The sequence below is a fragment of the Uloborus diversus genome, chromosome 7 (assembly GCF_026930045.1).
Source record: "Uloborus diversus isolate 005 chromosome 7, Udiv.v.3.1, whole genome shotgun sequence".
In the NCBI taxonomy this organism is placed as follows: Eukaryota; Metazoa; Arthropoda; class Arachnida; order Araneae; family Uloboridae; genus Uloborus; species Uloborus diversus.
This window is the reverse complement of record NC_072737.1, coordinates 171,340,075-171,355,726: the sequence shown is the minus strand read 5'-3', so window position 1 is coordinate 171,355,726 and position 15,652 is coordinate 171,340,075. Positions and strand designations below refer to the sequence as shown.

At 38.2% G+C, this 15,652-nt stretch overlaps 1 protein-coding gene across 1 annotated transcript in view; it reads left to right on the top strand.

Moving 5' to 3' along the window:
• Nucleotides 1–5,391: 5,391 nt before the first annotated feature.
• The window catches only part of LOC129226999 (sialin-like), a 40,571-nt gene continuing 30,310 nt past the window's right edge, over nt 5,392–15,652 (top strand). The window contains exons 1-4 of the mRNA XM_054861627.1: nt 5,392–5,598; nt 6,736–6,969; nt 9,628–9,811; nt 13,350–13,480. Of these exons, the coding sequence (XP_054717602.1) occupies nt 5,392–5,598; nt 6,736–6,969; nt 9,628–9,811; nt 13,350–13,480 (756 nt within the window). The remainder of the gene's footprint in view (nt 5,599–6,735; nt 6,970–9,627; nt 9,812–13,349; nt 13,481–15,652) is intronic.

Genomic DNA, 15,652 nt, shown 5'->3' with positions numbered 1-15,652 from the left:
ACCCCATTATGTTTTCGTTCTTGTTGTTAACTATGAAACAGCATCAAACTAAAAAAAAAAAATCTCTCAAATTTTATTTTCTATGTGTGTGTGTGTGTGTGTGTACGCATTTTATTTTTCTGCATGCCACTTATTACCTAGTAGCCAAGGGTTTCGCCAACTCCTTTCGGAGTTTGGAAGGGGTTCGCAAGGGGGAAAAGGCTGTGAACCGCTGACTTAGTGGAATGGGAGTTTGATCAGACTGGTTTTCAATTTATTTAGTCAGCTTTCGCGTTGTCTAGTGGTTGCATGGTATGACTCGTATTAGGCGGTAGGCAACTTTTAGTAGGATAGTTTCATATCGATAGCATGCTTTACAGTTTCATAGGTCAGCTGGCTTGCATGTCATTTCAGATGCCTTGCGGAAAGTTTGAACCATTCTTTAAATATTGTGTCTTCTATCCAACCAGATTTAGTGCAACCATAAGCAACTCCATAACATAAGGATTTCAGAGTATAAAATTGTTGGTAAAATGAATAACTTGCTTCAGAGAATAATTTTTAATGAGAAAAAATGTGAATTTCACAGCCTATGTCATTAAGCCTAATATTATACTTATTCCACTCCACTTAAAAATATTTAACATATTTCATAAAATCTATGGAATTTTTCTTTTTTAATTTTTTCAATTGACAAAGGAGACTTCCTTTAATGAACATAACAGCAATAGAATGCTCTCTAAATTCAAACGAAATCCTGGAAAAAAAATTTAACGATATCAGTTAGTTTAGATTTTTACACTATAACTTACAAGGAGGCTGCCACTAAACTGAGTGATTCCATTCAGTTTTTTCTTGGCCCAAAATAAAGCCAAACTATTGTAAATAACATGAGTGTTTTTATTTAAAAAATATATATTTTTTTCTTTTCTGCAACTCGAAAGATTAATAAACAACCCATTCCACCTCACATACCCATTCCACCCAACTTTCCAAAATAATCGAAATTTGACTTCTTAAACCTGATTTTTACATCTAACTCTACTTACTGCTTTAGATCTACACTACTTACTAATTTTTAGATCCACCCCACTGGCCGAATTTTATAAACGAGTGACTGGAATACATGGTACGATCCAAAAGTAATGAACCTCACTTTATATTGACGCATGCACACCTTGCAGCTCGCTCCGCTTGACAGCGACGATGGTGGAGGTTGTTGGCTTTACAGCGCAACGCAGGTCAGTTGCCTTTCAGCTTTCGGAGCGGCAGCATCGGCTTTAACAGTAACCCCTATACGGTGATTCGTAACACGGCGATAGGAAAAGTTCATCAGAGCAACGCAATGAGATCAAATTATCTATCAACTATCAACTATCAAAGGACCTTTGGCCCTCAAACCATGAAGGACTGCGTGCCAGGCGCCTTGCCTTCAGAAGACAACACAATAGATGGTGGTGTCATCTATGGATGGTTCGAGAATTCAGAACCAGGCCAGGAGCCGAATAACTTTCTGGTCTGGCACCCCCAGAGGTATCGTTTCACTTGGAGGTCATTGTGACCACGAGCATATTTAACATCGCCCAGTATTCACTAATGACAACGGTGGATCTTCGACCAGCGAGGATCGAACCCGAGACCCTCCGGCCCCAAGTCCAATGCCTTACCAATCAGGCCACCTCGGCCCTCAGATCAAATTATGCTTCCGGTTTCCTTCCCAAACGTTCGCAAAGCTTCAACAGGCGCTTGGGACTGAGTGTGTCCTATTCGCAAGTAGAAAAATCGCACGAGGCCTTTCGTAAGGCCAGGAAGTGGTGACAAACGAATCCCAGTCTGGACGCCCGTTCTCGGCCCGTAGTGACGTAAATTTGCAACGGGTGAGTGAGTTTTTGAACACGGACTGGTGTTTGAGTATCTTCCAAGTAGCAAAAGCCTTGGACTTATCGGAAGCAGGGGTGAAACACATTGCTACGGAGAAGCTGCACATGCGGAAAGTCTGCATGAAACTTGTGCCGACAGTTCTGACTGAAGAAGTGTTGCCCTAGTCTTCCTACAGTCCGGGCTTGTAGCCTGCTGACTTCTCCTTGTTTCCACTATCCAAATCAGCGCTGAAAAGGAAACGTTTTGACTTCATCGAGGACATCCAAGCACATGTCAAGGCAGCCCTTGCAGATGCCTCGAAACAGAACTTAAGGGATGCCTTTGAGTCCTGGAAAAGCCGCCTACAGAAGTACGTTCTTGCAGGAGGTGCCTATTTTTAAGACTATTAGCAACGCCCCCTATATGCTATTAGGCAGTTGTACCGATCAGCTCAATAAATCTGTCTTTTTAAACGAAGGCTCATTACTTTTGAATTGCACCATGTAGTCACTACAAATTCCAGTCACCATAACATTCAATCTTTAAAAAAAATCTCATCCTATAGTATATTGAAGTTGCGATTATTTTTTTTTTAATTAACTAGAAATTCACCCGTCAAGCTCTGACGGGTGAAAATTGCTCCTACATTTGAACGAAGCCTTTGCCTGTTTGATTATATTTTGATATTTGAAATAGTAACCCCAACTCCAGTGGATGAACCCTAAACTCCAGTAGGTACCGTTCATTGTTGACCCTTTTTTAACCGACTTCAAAAAGGAGGTGGTTATCAATTCATACCGTATGTATGTATGTTTTTTTTTTTGTTTGTCCACTCATAGCGTCTCACCTAGTGAACCGATTTTGATGATTCTTTTTTTAATGGATAGGGGATGGCTCAACTTAGGTCCCATTACTTTGTTTGACCATATTTGTTCTTTAGAAAAAAAGTTATGGTCAAAAAACAGTAAATTTTATGCACTTTCCCTATTAAATGATTAAAATGATATTGTAGCGAAGTTCGCACTTTTCATTCGTGGATAACGGTGGCTCAGTGGTAGAATTGTCGCCTCCTACACGAGCGATCCGGGTTCAAATCCCGACTAGGACAAAGTGAAATTTACTAAAATTTCGTTTCTACTGTTTATCGTATTTTCTCGAATCTTCTATTAATTTCTGTATCTTTCCAAGTCTGGAAAGTTCCAGCACTTTCTCAAGTTGTATATAAGGAGATATAACGTTCATTTGTGGTTCTGAATAAAGATCTCGAGTTGAGACTAACGAGTATTCGCTTCATTTGGCTTTCACATTGTCTTCGCTATCTTCATCTACGCGACAATATGAAACTCATTGTTATAAAAGTTTGGTGCCATATAACAGTAACATTAATAGTAATTGAAATGATAATTTTGAATGAAGGCTTCTCTGAAGCAAGCATCTAATATCTTCAAGGGATATTTCGATAATGGGGAATCTGGCGCTGTCGTCTCATTTTTGGCGTAAATAATTTTATTTTAGTAACCCTGCTGATTTATAGTAACCTTATGTGAATTATCAAAATCTTCCTTTCTTCAGTGCTATTGCTCCATAGTAGGGGTAAACCTAACCTGGAAGCGAGGTGATGCAGTGATTAGGATCTGCTTAGCCTTCACAATGCTACCATTAGGTTTGACTCAACTACTCTGTAGTATTTTTATCGTTATCATCTATGCCGATAGCAGATGATCGGGGCTAAGTAAGAAAATACAGGATTGCATCATGAGCAACTTAGATGCTGTGGAATGTAAATTTGTTAGGAAAAACGTAATACTTAAATGGTTATAATTAAATTAAGTACGCATGATTTCCAGAGAGGAGCAAAGATAAGTTTTTAGTGCCAATCGCTTAAAGTTTGACGCGTGTCAATAGTTTTTTTTTTTTTTAGTATAGATCATTTTTAAGAAAAAAATGTGAAGTTTCGTGATGGTAACTTTTTATTATTTCTGAAATACCTACATTTACACTAAAAAGAATGAAATAAAAAAATTTTGAAAAAAAAAAAATAGAACCGACTTTAAAATTGCTCTAAAAAGTGAATTTTATTCTTTAAACACCATCGATAATGCTTTTAAACATAATTTTTGAAGTTGGAGCAAAAACGATAGATAAAATCATTCACAGCCATAACTCAAATACAACTATAAATTTAACCAGGACCAGTTTCTTCACTATCACATACATTACGCATTGATGACAACATATTTGAATAGCGATATAAATGTTTCGTTCGTAACTTTGGATGCTTTTCTGAAAAAAAAATATGAACGAAGCGTGGTTACACTGGATTTTACGTTTTGTTTTTGCGCCAACTTCAAAAATTATGTTTAAAAGCATTATCGATGGTGTTTAAAGAATAAAATTATTTTTAACTTTTTAGAGCAATTTTGAAGTCGGTTCTATTTTTTTTTTTTTTTCAAAATTTTTTCGTTTCTTCATTCTCCTGAAATGACAGTCTTACCAGTAAAACTGTTAAGTGACCGGATCGAGTTCAGCTTTGTCACAATAAAGCCTTTCCCTGCATGTGAAACACTACCAAAACATATTATCAAATTATCATGCCGTGGCTCGAGTTTGACAAACGAAGAAAAGAGCGCTCAAGTGATTTTAAACCAAACATTCCCATTAAAAAGAAATGCATGTGTAATCATTTAAATGTATGATTGAAAGCTAGATAATGATAAAAAATTCTCTACATGACTTGAGCCGCTCTTTTCTTCGTTTGTGAAGTCTTTTTCTTGGAACAATTGAAAATTACTGGAATACTTAAATTATCCTTTCGGACCCAGAAAAGTTATTTTCCCCTTTTTAGTGCACTATGAAAAGTGATTAGTATTTTTTAAAAAAAAAATCTGTTTTAATATATAGAGATAACAGATTGATTATAGTAAAGGGTGTTTTTTTTTACAGGTATGGAACTTTAGGTTCAAATAAAACACCGTTAAATGATATAAATCGCCATGAATATGGCTTTATTCGAAAGATGATTCTTTGCCATTTTTATTTAAATGTGATTTCTGGTATATGGCCACTTTGGCTGGATTGGAGAACGTCTAATCGGGAAGCCCAATTTTCTATCACTTTTTGCAGCAATGGGGGTCGTATGTGAGTGATATGTGGCGAATGTTATTGTCCAAGGCGTCAATCGTCTGTGGCTTATCGGTGTAGACCTGAGACTTCACACAGCCTCACAAAAAATGGTCCAGCGTAGTTAAATCGCATTATCTCGCAGGCCAATTCACGGGTCCATTAAGCGAAATTATTCGTTCACGGAAAGTTTCTTTCAATAAACCAACTGTGACATGCGCTGTGTGGCTTGTTGCACTGTCCTGCATGTATATTCATGATAAAATGGCAAAACAAACTAAACACAAAACAAGTGACAACTATCAAAATGGCCCACAAATCAAACAGTGTTCCCGACCTTAAGTTCTAAACCTCTTTAAAAAAAAACACCCTTTATTTAGCTATTGTATTTATCAAAACATAAGTTTTTTTCATATTTCAATCCCTTCAGAGATGTCTGGCATTCGCTACTTGTTCACTCTACTCAGCTTCTTGGGCTTCGCCATCCTCTACATCATCAGGGTCAACTTAAACGTGGCCATCGTAGCCATGGTCAACAGGACTGCTGTCTACAAAGATCACAATGACTCCAAGTCTGAGGAATGTCCGGAGGATCTGCCACCATTGCTTCGAAACCACACTAGGTCGGACAATGAAGAAGTAAGGTGGAACAATTTTTACGATCAAAATTTTCCGAAAAATGTTTTATATTTTGTAAGCTTAAACTACAGAGTGGAGCTTCTTTCGTCCGAGCTAATTGGTGACGACTTCGGATGTGCACTAATTAGGATTACAAAAATGAATTCATTGTTGAATCCTTAAATCTGAATAAGGTGGAAAATCTAAAACTAATTAAAGCAGAGGATTATCTTTACTAATAATAAAGTTGAATGTCCGGATGTCTGGATGTCTGTGACGCGCATAGCGCCTACTTTGTTCCCCCGATTTTCATGAATGCGACACATAATTAGTTTGTAACGGGGGGGGGGGGTGAACCCCGAAGCGATTTTTCGAACATTCGATTTCGTTCTTTTTCTATTCCAAATTTAAGAACATTTTACCGAAGAAATTATCATAACATGGAAAAGTAAATTACCATAACGTGAACGAGTAAATTACCATTACGTGGATGCACAAATTACCATAACGTGGACGAGTAAATTACCATTACGTGGACGAACAAATTACCATTACGTGGACGAGTAAATTACCATAACGTGGACGAACAAATTATCATAACGTGGACGAGTAAATAACCATAACGTGGACGAGTAAATTACCATAACGTGGACGAATAAATTACCATTGCGTGGACGAGTAAATTACCATTACGTCGATGCACAACTTACCATAACGTGGACGAGCAAATTACCATAACAAGGGCTAGCAAATTGGCATCGTCTATTATTTGTAAACTAGAAAGTCGCCCGTCAAGGTATGACGGATGAAAATTTGCTTCTACATTTGAACGCAGCAATTGCCTGTTCGATGATATTTTGGTAGTTGAAATTTTAACCCTAACTCCAGTGGATGAACCCTAAACTCCAGTAGGTAGCGTTCATTGTTGACCATTTTTTCGTTTCTTCATCCCCCCCCCCCCCCGTGGGAAGTCTGCATTCATTCAGCTCAGGAAACCTTTTCATCGAGATAGTTGATTTTCACAGGAGGCTAGTGAAATTTCAGAACGTTGCCCATAAATAAATCTGTTACGTTTCGGAATTTTCTCAAAGTGTAGTTATTATTTTCTTTTCAGATTATATCTTTCATATTGTCAGTTGAATAATGTTTTCCCACCAGAGTGGCGAATTCATCTGGTCTCCAGAGATGCAGTCAGTGGTGCTTGGAGCTTTTTACTACGGGTATGCCATATCCCAGATTCCAGGCGGGCGCCTAGCCGAAATTTTCAGCGCCAAATGGGTATTTGGCATTGGCGCACTCATCCCGTCTTTACTCACGTTACTGACGCCAGTTGCAGCCAGATATCACGTAGGAGTGTTGATAGCTATTCGAGCCTTGGAAGGACTTACACAGGTATTCGTTACTAAAAGTTACAAACTAATTCAGTAAATGTATATGGGTAAGAGTGCAGAATATGGGTACATTGGAGCTTGGCGATGTTTATATTTTTTATTTAGCAGAAAAAGAAAAATATTGCTTACTGTCCAACCACGGATTGCATGGAATTTTCAAACGTCCAGATAAGAAGAATCTATCTGAATGAGGGGGTAAAGTAAAAATTTGATGCCGGTATTCTGCTCATTTGAATGAGACTCTGCTTCTGCAAAGCTGATATCGGTAAAAAATAATAGATTCGTCCATTTCCGGCTGTAAAACGGATGTTTGACTTGACGGATGATCCGTGGTCAGACAGTACTTTGGTACCAAGTTTGCTCTTTATTTACCTTCTTAATAAATGTTTTATGATGAATTGATATCTTTATTTGGTGGATTTTTTTTTTTTAATAACTTAAATGGAACTCTTATTGAATGCTTTTTGATGACTTGACATCTTTATTTGGTGGATTTTTTTTTAATAACTTAAATGGAACTCTTATTGTTATTGAACGTCTTTTTCTTATTTAAAAGTACAGTCGAGCCCGCTTAATGGAATAGCCAATTTTCCACGAAAAAGTATTCTGATAAGCGGGATAGTTCTTTAAACGGGATTAAAATAATATACATTGAAAATTTGGTTTGGTGCATTGAAAATGTATTACATTAAACGGGATATTCTTTTAACCGATATTCCAATAAGCGGGCTAGACTGTAATTTAAAGTAACCACATAATGTGTGATATCGCCAAATAAGAAGTGTCTATGTGACTTAGACTAAGCATGACGGCAAATGTTAGGGCTGCCGTTGTCATTCAGTTGCACAATATCACAAACTAGGAAATCTGTAGTTCTCAATAGCAATAAATCTTTTGTCACCAAGGTACACCTGTTCTATGATTTTGACAACTATGCTTAATTTTGGAAATTCTTACTTTTTCAGTTTTTAAACTAAACTAGGGGCTCTGCCTCCTGCATGCTTCTCTCGCCACCCCCCGTTTGCCACATACGGCGGATGACCATTGTTGATTTGAATGCTCTTACCCTTGGATTTTCGAAACCTTGAAGTTTAGAGGGTTTTTCCTCGAACCCTGTATCCAACGGTACCAGTATTGACCAGGAAGACATTCACGATTTAGAGGATATAGGGTTACAGACACACACACAGACAGAAGTGCACAGGTTTTAATCGTATAGATTAATACAAGCCGGATAAAGAACATGTACGGCAGAGGATCGTTTTAACCACAGACACCCAGTTGCAGCAAATCTAACCTGGCAGCATTGTTAAGGCTACACAAATCCTAATCGCAGCATTGCAACGTTGCCAAGGTTAGGTTTGCCCCAACTATACTTTGTTTTAAACCAATCCAGACAAGACTTGTCACGGGATTTCATTTAAAAATATCAACCATTTTAACTTTGGCTCTACGGGAGTTTCACAAAATATGCCCAATATCGTCAAACTGACACAGAATTCGGAATCACATTTTTTCTGCCAACTTGACTACCAAACAGGGCTGCCAAAAGCTAGGCGATATATTGACGAGTGGTTCCCAGTTTATGAAATTGCTTCAGTTCACTTAAAAATGAGCAATGATTTGACATAAAAACGCGTCGGGAGATTCTTTGGAACATCGGATCGAGACCAAACGGGGAAGTGGACAACTCGACTCCAAAATGACTCTACGAACAAAATTTCCTCCTTCGATTGCATAAAGTTTTTGAGTTGCCAAGACACGCACATTTAAACTGAGCTAAGACTAGCTAGTATACATACTAATGTACACATATACATATAGAAGTCACGAGAAAACTCGTGATAGTTAGGACGAAGTTGGTCAAATTGGATATTTCAGTTATGCACATGAATGAAAGTAGCAAAGCAATTCGTCAACGTTCATTCAGAGGTGAGTAAAATGGAAAATTAGGACTAAGTTGCAGCTAATTTTTTTCGGAATTACAACGCTTTTACACATTTTACCTTAAAGTAAAGCGATCTCTTGGGTATTTCGTTTCGCTTTGAAATGCCCTCGGCAAAATTTAATCTGCGGTGCAGTTTCGCTTCGATAAGAGTCCAGGTGCCTCCATCTAGTGGGTGGTCGTCGAATTCTCGTGGTGATGGCATTCTGCCGATAGTGGTGCCACGTGAAAGAACGGATGTCGCATCGAGGTATCTATCGCACTAGGTCTGTTATTGATTGATCCAATAACGCGTAGCCCTAGAGCCGCTGTATAGATAGGCCGACGCATCAGCTTAAGTTTAGCCATTTTGGATCGGATTTTTCATTGTTGCACTGCCAGGGTTATCATAACAAAGTTTCGGATTTCGCCAAATTTGCCGAAAATAATATTTTATTTTATAAACAATTCACGTGCCGCTAATAATTGCTCACAGTGAAAAATCACCAAACGCGAGAACTCGTCAGAAAAAACAACAACTCTAACACGCGCTCGGATCCAAAAAGGTTAATCTTAAGCTGATGCGCCGGCTCGTATATATAGGGGCCTTACGTAGCCCTATTGGGAAAGAAAATATGTTTTCGTTGTGTGATTCCATAATATTGAAATGTTCAAGTTGCGGCTGTGACCGGAAATTCAATACACAGAAAAATTCTTGCTTTGTGTATTTTCCAGGGCGTGACGATGCCTGCAATGTACTCCCTGATGGGCCGCTGGCTCCCTGACTCAGAGAAAGGGCTCCTTTCGACGATAGTGCACGTTGGATTTGGCATGGGCACGGTTGCAGGCATGAATCTCTCTGCTTACCTCTGCGACAAAGGGCCCTTCGGGGGATGGCCTTCTGTCTTCTATATAATTGGTAAGAGCACATGTCTAACAGTATATACTAAACAGGGACTGCACTGTAAAAAAAATTGTGTAAAGTACCAGTATTAATGAGTGTAAAGTTTCATGAATTCTGGAGTGGTGTAGTATCATTGTTTTAAAAACAGAAACTGTTAAAAGAGCCTTGCACTATGGTTTCAATAGAAAGGGGTGGTTTCCTTCAGTCAAAAGTACTACTTTTAGTCATTGAAATGGATAGAATGAGCAAAAAAAATAACATGGACCAAGAAAATATTTTCATTTTCCCAACAGTTCTTTTTTAATTAATTTTTTAAAATGTCCGATTTTTCGAACAAGGCGTGGTCTTTGTGACGTCACAAATGATGCACTCTGGCGCATTTTCTGCTACGTTTCCACGTTATGATAATCAAGCAGCGAATTAAAATTGTGCTCTACGCTTGCTTTCAACCATATCGTTGCCAATACACGTGAGTAAAGATGCGAATTAAATATTTTGGACCGTGAATGGCAACACTGAATAGCATTTCAACATTTGTGATGTCGTCGGCAGAAGCATTAAACGATGAAAGCGCTCCGATTTAAGTAATTTTTTAAAAACATTAAAAGTAAACAAATTTATCAAAAAATGGTCAGATCCTATGTTTTTAAGCATGATCTTTCAGAAAAGAAATACTTTTAAAATTTTGGACACGACCCCATTCAAAGCGCATGCGTGAGGATTATCATCGGCGCGGAGCTGGTAAGTTCTTATTAGCGAAACGAAATCCCGCGTTTGTGGCCGAGCGGTAAAAACTCTTACTTTGCGATCTGTCTGTTAGACTCGCGTTGACTGAGGGTTCGGACTCCACCCAGGTTATTTCCTCTCTTAGTGCAATAAAAATATCTTGTTTGTATCTTTAAATAAATAAATAATTGGTGTATATTGGTTGGGGGTGAAAAAGCATGAAATACTGAATAAACGAATTATAAAAAGAAAGAGCTGTAAAGAAGAGAGAAAAAAAGGGGGGGGGGGTTCAATCATTATTTTTGTCGAATACTGTATTAACGAAATTTTAAGTAGGGTAACCTACTCATTTATTTTTGTACTCTCACTTTAAAACGCATAGGAAAAAATTATTACTTCATAATTTAATATACCTGGATAACTTACACCCTCTAAGTGTTAACGTGAAGTATAAGTCTACTCAAGCTCACCCATATGGGGGACAAGTGGGGGCTCAAGCACCCCCTCCCTTTTTAAAATTAGAGTTTCCTTGTTTTTAGCACTTTTTTCTTTGCAAAAATGTAAAGACATTTCTTCTCCAGCTATTAATGAATAAGTTACTAAAAATGTCAAATTTTAATAACTCTAATCTGTACTAAAATCAGTTTCTATGGGAAAAATATCCTTCTAAACCATGGGGAAAATATCTGAGCCGCCCCCCCCCCCTTAAAATTTTGCATATGGGCGCTCTTGAGTCTACTTACAATTAAAAATGAGTACCCGTTCAAGAAAGGTGAAAGCTTAATTTTTCTAAATCTTTCGAGCAATTTCTCTGAAAGCACACAGAAAAATCTCGTGTAACCTTACGCAGAAATCAGTGAGCCGTTACGTTGTAGTTACATTACTATGGCGGAACTTTCCACGAGCAATGTGTAACTTTACACCAGTTATATCAGTTAAGTTACTCCAGAGCAGTAGAGGCAGCTATGCTGCCACCGACTTTATGGAGTAAAGTTACACAAAATTTTTTGCAGTGTGATCGAGAGAGGGAGGTTATAACCTCCCTGGGGAGGGAGGTTCTCCCTACCTCTGGAAATGACACCCTCCAAAATCAGAAGCGGAATCCGCACATCATTTTAAGCAACCGTCAGTGTCAATTGTTGATAAATCTTGATATGTTCCTTTTTTTTTTTTTGGTTTATACCGTTAAAAATTTTATAAATAGGTGGGGGGGGGAGCTGTCCGTAGTTATTTATAATCTTGCAAAATTTGATAAATTTGTTAGTTTTCAGTCAAAATTACCTCAGTTTTTGAAGCTTTACCTGCAAGGGTTTGTTCTCCGCTTTACCCGTGTTTGAACACTATGTCTATGGAAATTGAAGTGGAATAGCCAAGTTGCCATCATTTGTGGCGACTTATTATTAGAGCTAAACTTGGTAAAAAATCTCCAAATGTTGCCAAGCTTGTCAAAATTTCGAACCTAACAGAATTTAATAGAATACTATAGTCGCTAGGGTGGCTGCCTCGATCTGGCCTCTTACGGCGGCTTGCACAAGTGTACATTTCCGAAACAAAGTGGGGGCGGTGCATGTGGGAGACTTCGCCCCCTTCTTGCTGCCTGAGGTTGCGAAAGAACGCGTTTTAGCGTCTGCGACGAAGCGTTAATTAAGCAGCACAGGGACGCCCATTTCATTCAAGAGCAATGGCACCCACTGAAGTAACATGAAGCCCTCCGCTCACCCCTTTACTTCAAAAGCACCCCTTGCAAATTTCAGTGGCGCAGTCTATACCATGACTGGCACCCTTGAACCAGCGTAGTACATTAATTAAACACTTTTTTTCTCGCCACGCGACGAACTCACCGCTTGAACTAGGAACTGTTACTCCCAGGTCAAGTATTCTGCATATTCGTTTCCTAGCAAGCAACTTAAGTACGATTCCTGTAACAGACAATCGGTAATTTTAAATCGAGTGAAACATCGCTGAGAATTGACGTTTTAATTAATATCTCCGCTAATTAAAGCCGCAAGAACACGAAAACTGCCTAAACATGATGTCCAAAAATGTATGACTCTATCGATACCTGTTTCGATCGTCAATTCTCTGGCGTTCGGAAGAAGTTAGAGTGATATACATAGATAGATAGATACAAAGATACTCTCAGCATTTGATAGTATAAGATAGCCATTTTGTCTTCGAAGGATATAAATAAAAGCTGCTTCGATCTTAGCCAGCTGTGAGTCCAGTTATTTAGTTTGTGTTTTTTTAAGTTGTGATCTATTTTTCGTAGTGCTTTATCGATTTTGGAGAAAAATGTGTTTTTAGTGGTGTTACGATGTTTTTACGACGACTATTGCTTCATTGCCGGATGTTTTTCCGATTTTTAGGACTTCTATAACTTTGATCAAAGATGGCGACAATAATAATAATAATAATAGTAATAATAATAATCGCCAAAGTTTAAAATACGCTGAGCGACTACCAACAACGGAAGAGTACCTATGTTTTTATATATTAAATCAGGGTTCGTTTACAAATGATGTCACTCTTTGGGTGAGGGGGGGGGGGGATCGAAAATTTGTAAGTTTGTGACAAGTGAGAGGGAGGGAGTGAAAAGAAATGTGACATCCCGCATTTCTTCGCAACAATATTATTATGTAATATAGCGTGACATATGACACGGGGAGGGGCGGGAGTAAATTGAAACGCAAAACTTTGTGCTAAAGGGGAGGAGGGGTGAAATAGAACGATTAAAGGGAACATCATTTATGGACAGAACACACACAACCCCTTCTGTAAAATATGTTCAAATAATGGACATCATTTCTGAACGTGTCGTGTGTTTCAGGTATAATTGGATGCCTGTGGTTTGTGTTTTGGAGCCTGCTTATTTCAGACTCGCCAGTGAATCACCCTTTCATAACCTCAACGGAGGTGAAACTCATCCTTTCCGATCAGAAAGTGATACCAAAGGACAAGGTAAAAAAAAAAAAAACGAAAATTGTAGGCAGTTAAGGTGACTCTCTTTCTGTTGTCTTGTAACAAAACGTTTTCATTCATTCAGGAGTGCCCCCCCCCCTTAAAAGCAAGGGCGCACCCCGTAAATATCGCGGAGATCCCCACCCCCCAAAAAAGCAAAGCAAGAGCCCCCCAAATGAGAGAAATACCCCTCAAAGCACCCCCCTAAAACTTTCAATGGCGCAGTCTGCACCATGATCCCCCCTCCCTTCTCTAGGTGGGCACCCCTGAATCATTTCAAATATTGTTACAACGTTAGTAATAGTTACAGTCTGACCACAAAAAATATGAAATTTGGCAATCGGCCGAGCTAAGACGTTTCCATCAGGCAAGAAGGGAAAATAGCGATGGGATTTTGATGCATGCGATTTATAATGTCGCTGAGGCCTTATTAATTAATTAATTAATTAATTTATTTATTTATTTATTTTAAAGCTTTTAGGAGCAATTTTTTTAATTTCGTTATTTTTGATTTACCAAATTACATGCGTAGCTTTTAAATTCCTCAAATTTTTGCGTTCAATTGCTCATGAAGTATTAGAATTAGTATTCATGCCCCATGCACAGTATTGAATATTTTACTATTTTTTATTATTTTCTCTTTATATTAGCAATGACGTCACTGATTGTTTTTCACTTAATTGTTGAATAACTGAAACAGTTTGTTTTTCTTGTTGTACTCTTTTCTATTAATAAAGTTACATTTACTCTTTACTATAAATCCTCGGGTTCGGCTGAGTCGACCCCACGTTGAATCAGCCTTTCATCCCTTCAGTGGGTTGATAAGTGGAGTAGCAAACTTGTTTGGGACCAGTGTTGCCAGATGGTCAAATCCAGATTTCCCCAATTCCCTTCCAACTTTTCCCCAAAAAGCGATGTTTTCTACCAAAATTTCCCAAATGCAAAAATGATTTTTCCACTAATATTTTCATAAAATGAATCGACTTCCTCTAATATTTTTGTCTCTTGAATTCCCCCCCCCCCCCAAATAGCCAAATTTTCTTATAAAATTCCCCAACTTTTTTTTTCTTCACATTTTCGCTTTTTTTTAGTCTTCTTTATCTTTACCTTTACTAATAAAAAAGCTGAAAGTCTCTCTGTCTGGATATCTCTCTGCCCGGATCTTTTTCTGTCTGTCAGGATCTAACGCGCATATAGCACCAAGACCGTTCGGCTGATTTTCATGAAATTTGGCAAAGAATTAGTTTGTAACATGGATGTGTGCACCTTTAAGCGATTTTTTGAAAATTTGATTTTGTTCTTTTTCTATTCCAATTTTAAGAACATTTATATAAGCGTATACATATACGCCTGACCGAGAGATAAGAAATAACCAAATATTTTTTTTCTACTCGCGTTTACTACTCTGCTTCTGTATGTACATTTAAACTATGATTTTTGTATATGTTTATCCAAGAACAATCTTCAGCACACTCATTTTTACCTGTTTCACGTATCAACTAGTTACTCACGCAGAACATTAATACGAATTCCATAGCATAATATTCCACATAATGCGAAATGCGAATTCCATTAAGTTGAGCAAAGCTAACCCAACGCTGTTTGATACAAACAATGTTCCCACTACTTCTTGACGCGAATTTAAATACAAAAAAAAATCTTTTTTTCACCGAGGTTTTATTCCCCCAGGTTTTCCCCGAGGAAAAAATTTCTCCCCAAAAAATTCCCCTCAAAATCCATTTCCCCAAAATTTCCCCAGAGAGCACCAGATTTCCCCAAAATGGGGAAATTTCCCCCAATCTGGCAACACTGTTCGGGAACTAAATCCTTGGGGGTTATGCATTCGGTTGATTACCTAACCGGAACATCTGCCTTGTACTCCAGTCCAGAGCCCAGTCGGTCTCGTAAACTAAGATTTTTATTCTTCACAGAAGAACAAGAAGCCATTCTCAAACGTAAGACGTAAATGCAGCAAGTAGCGCCGGGGGGGGGGGGGTCGACTTTCTCCACCATCAGCACTCAAGGTCTCATCTACAAGTTAAAAATCGATTTCATAGTATCTTCAGTGAGGATTTATTGAATATTGGCAGCAAAACTAAATACAGTCAATTTTCGATAACTCGAATCTAAACTAACCAAAGAAAAACTTCGACTTACCGCTAGTTTTGATTT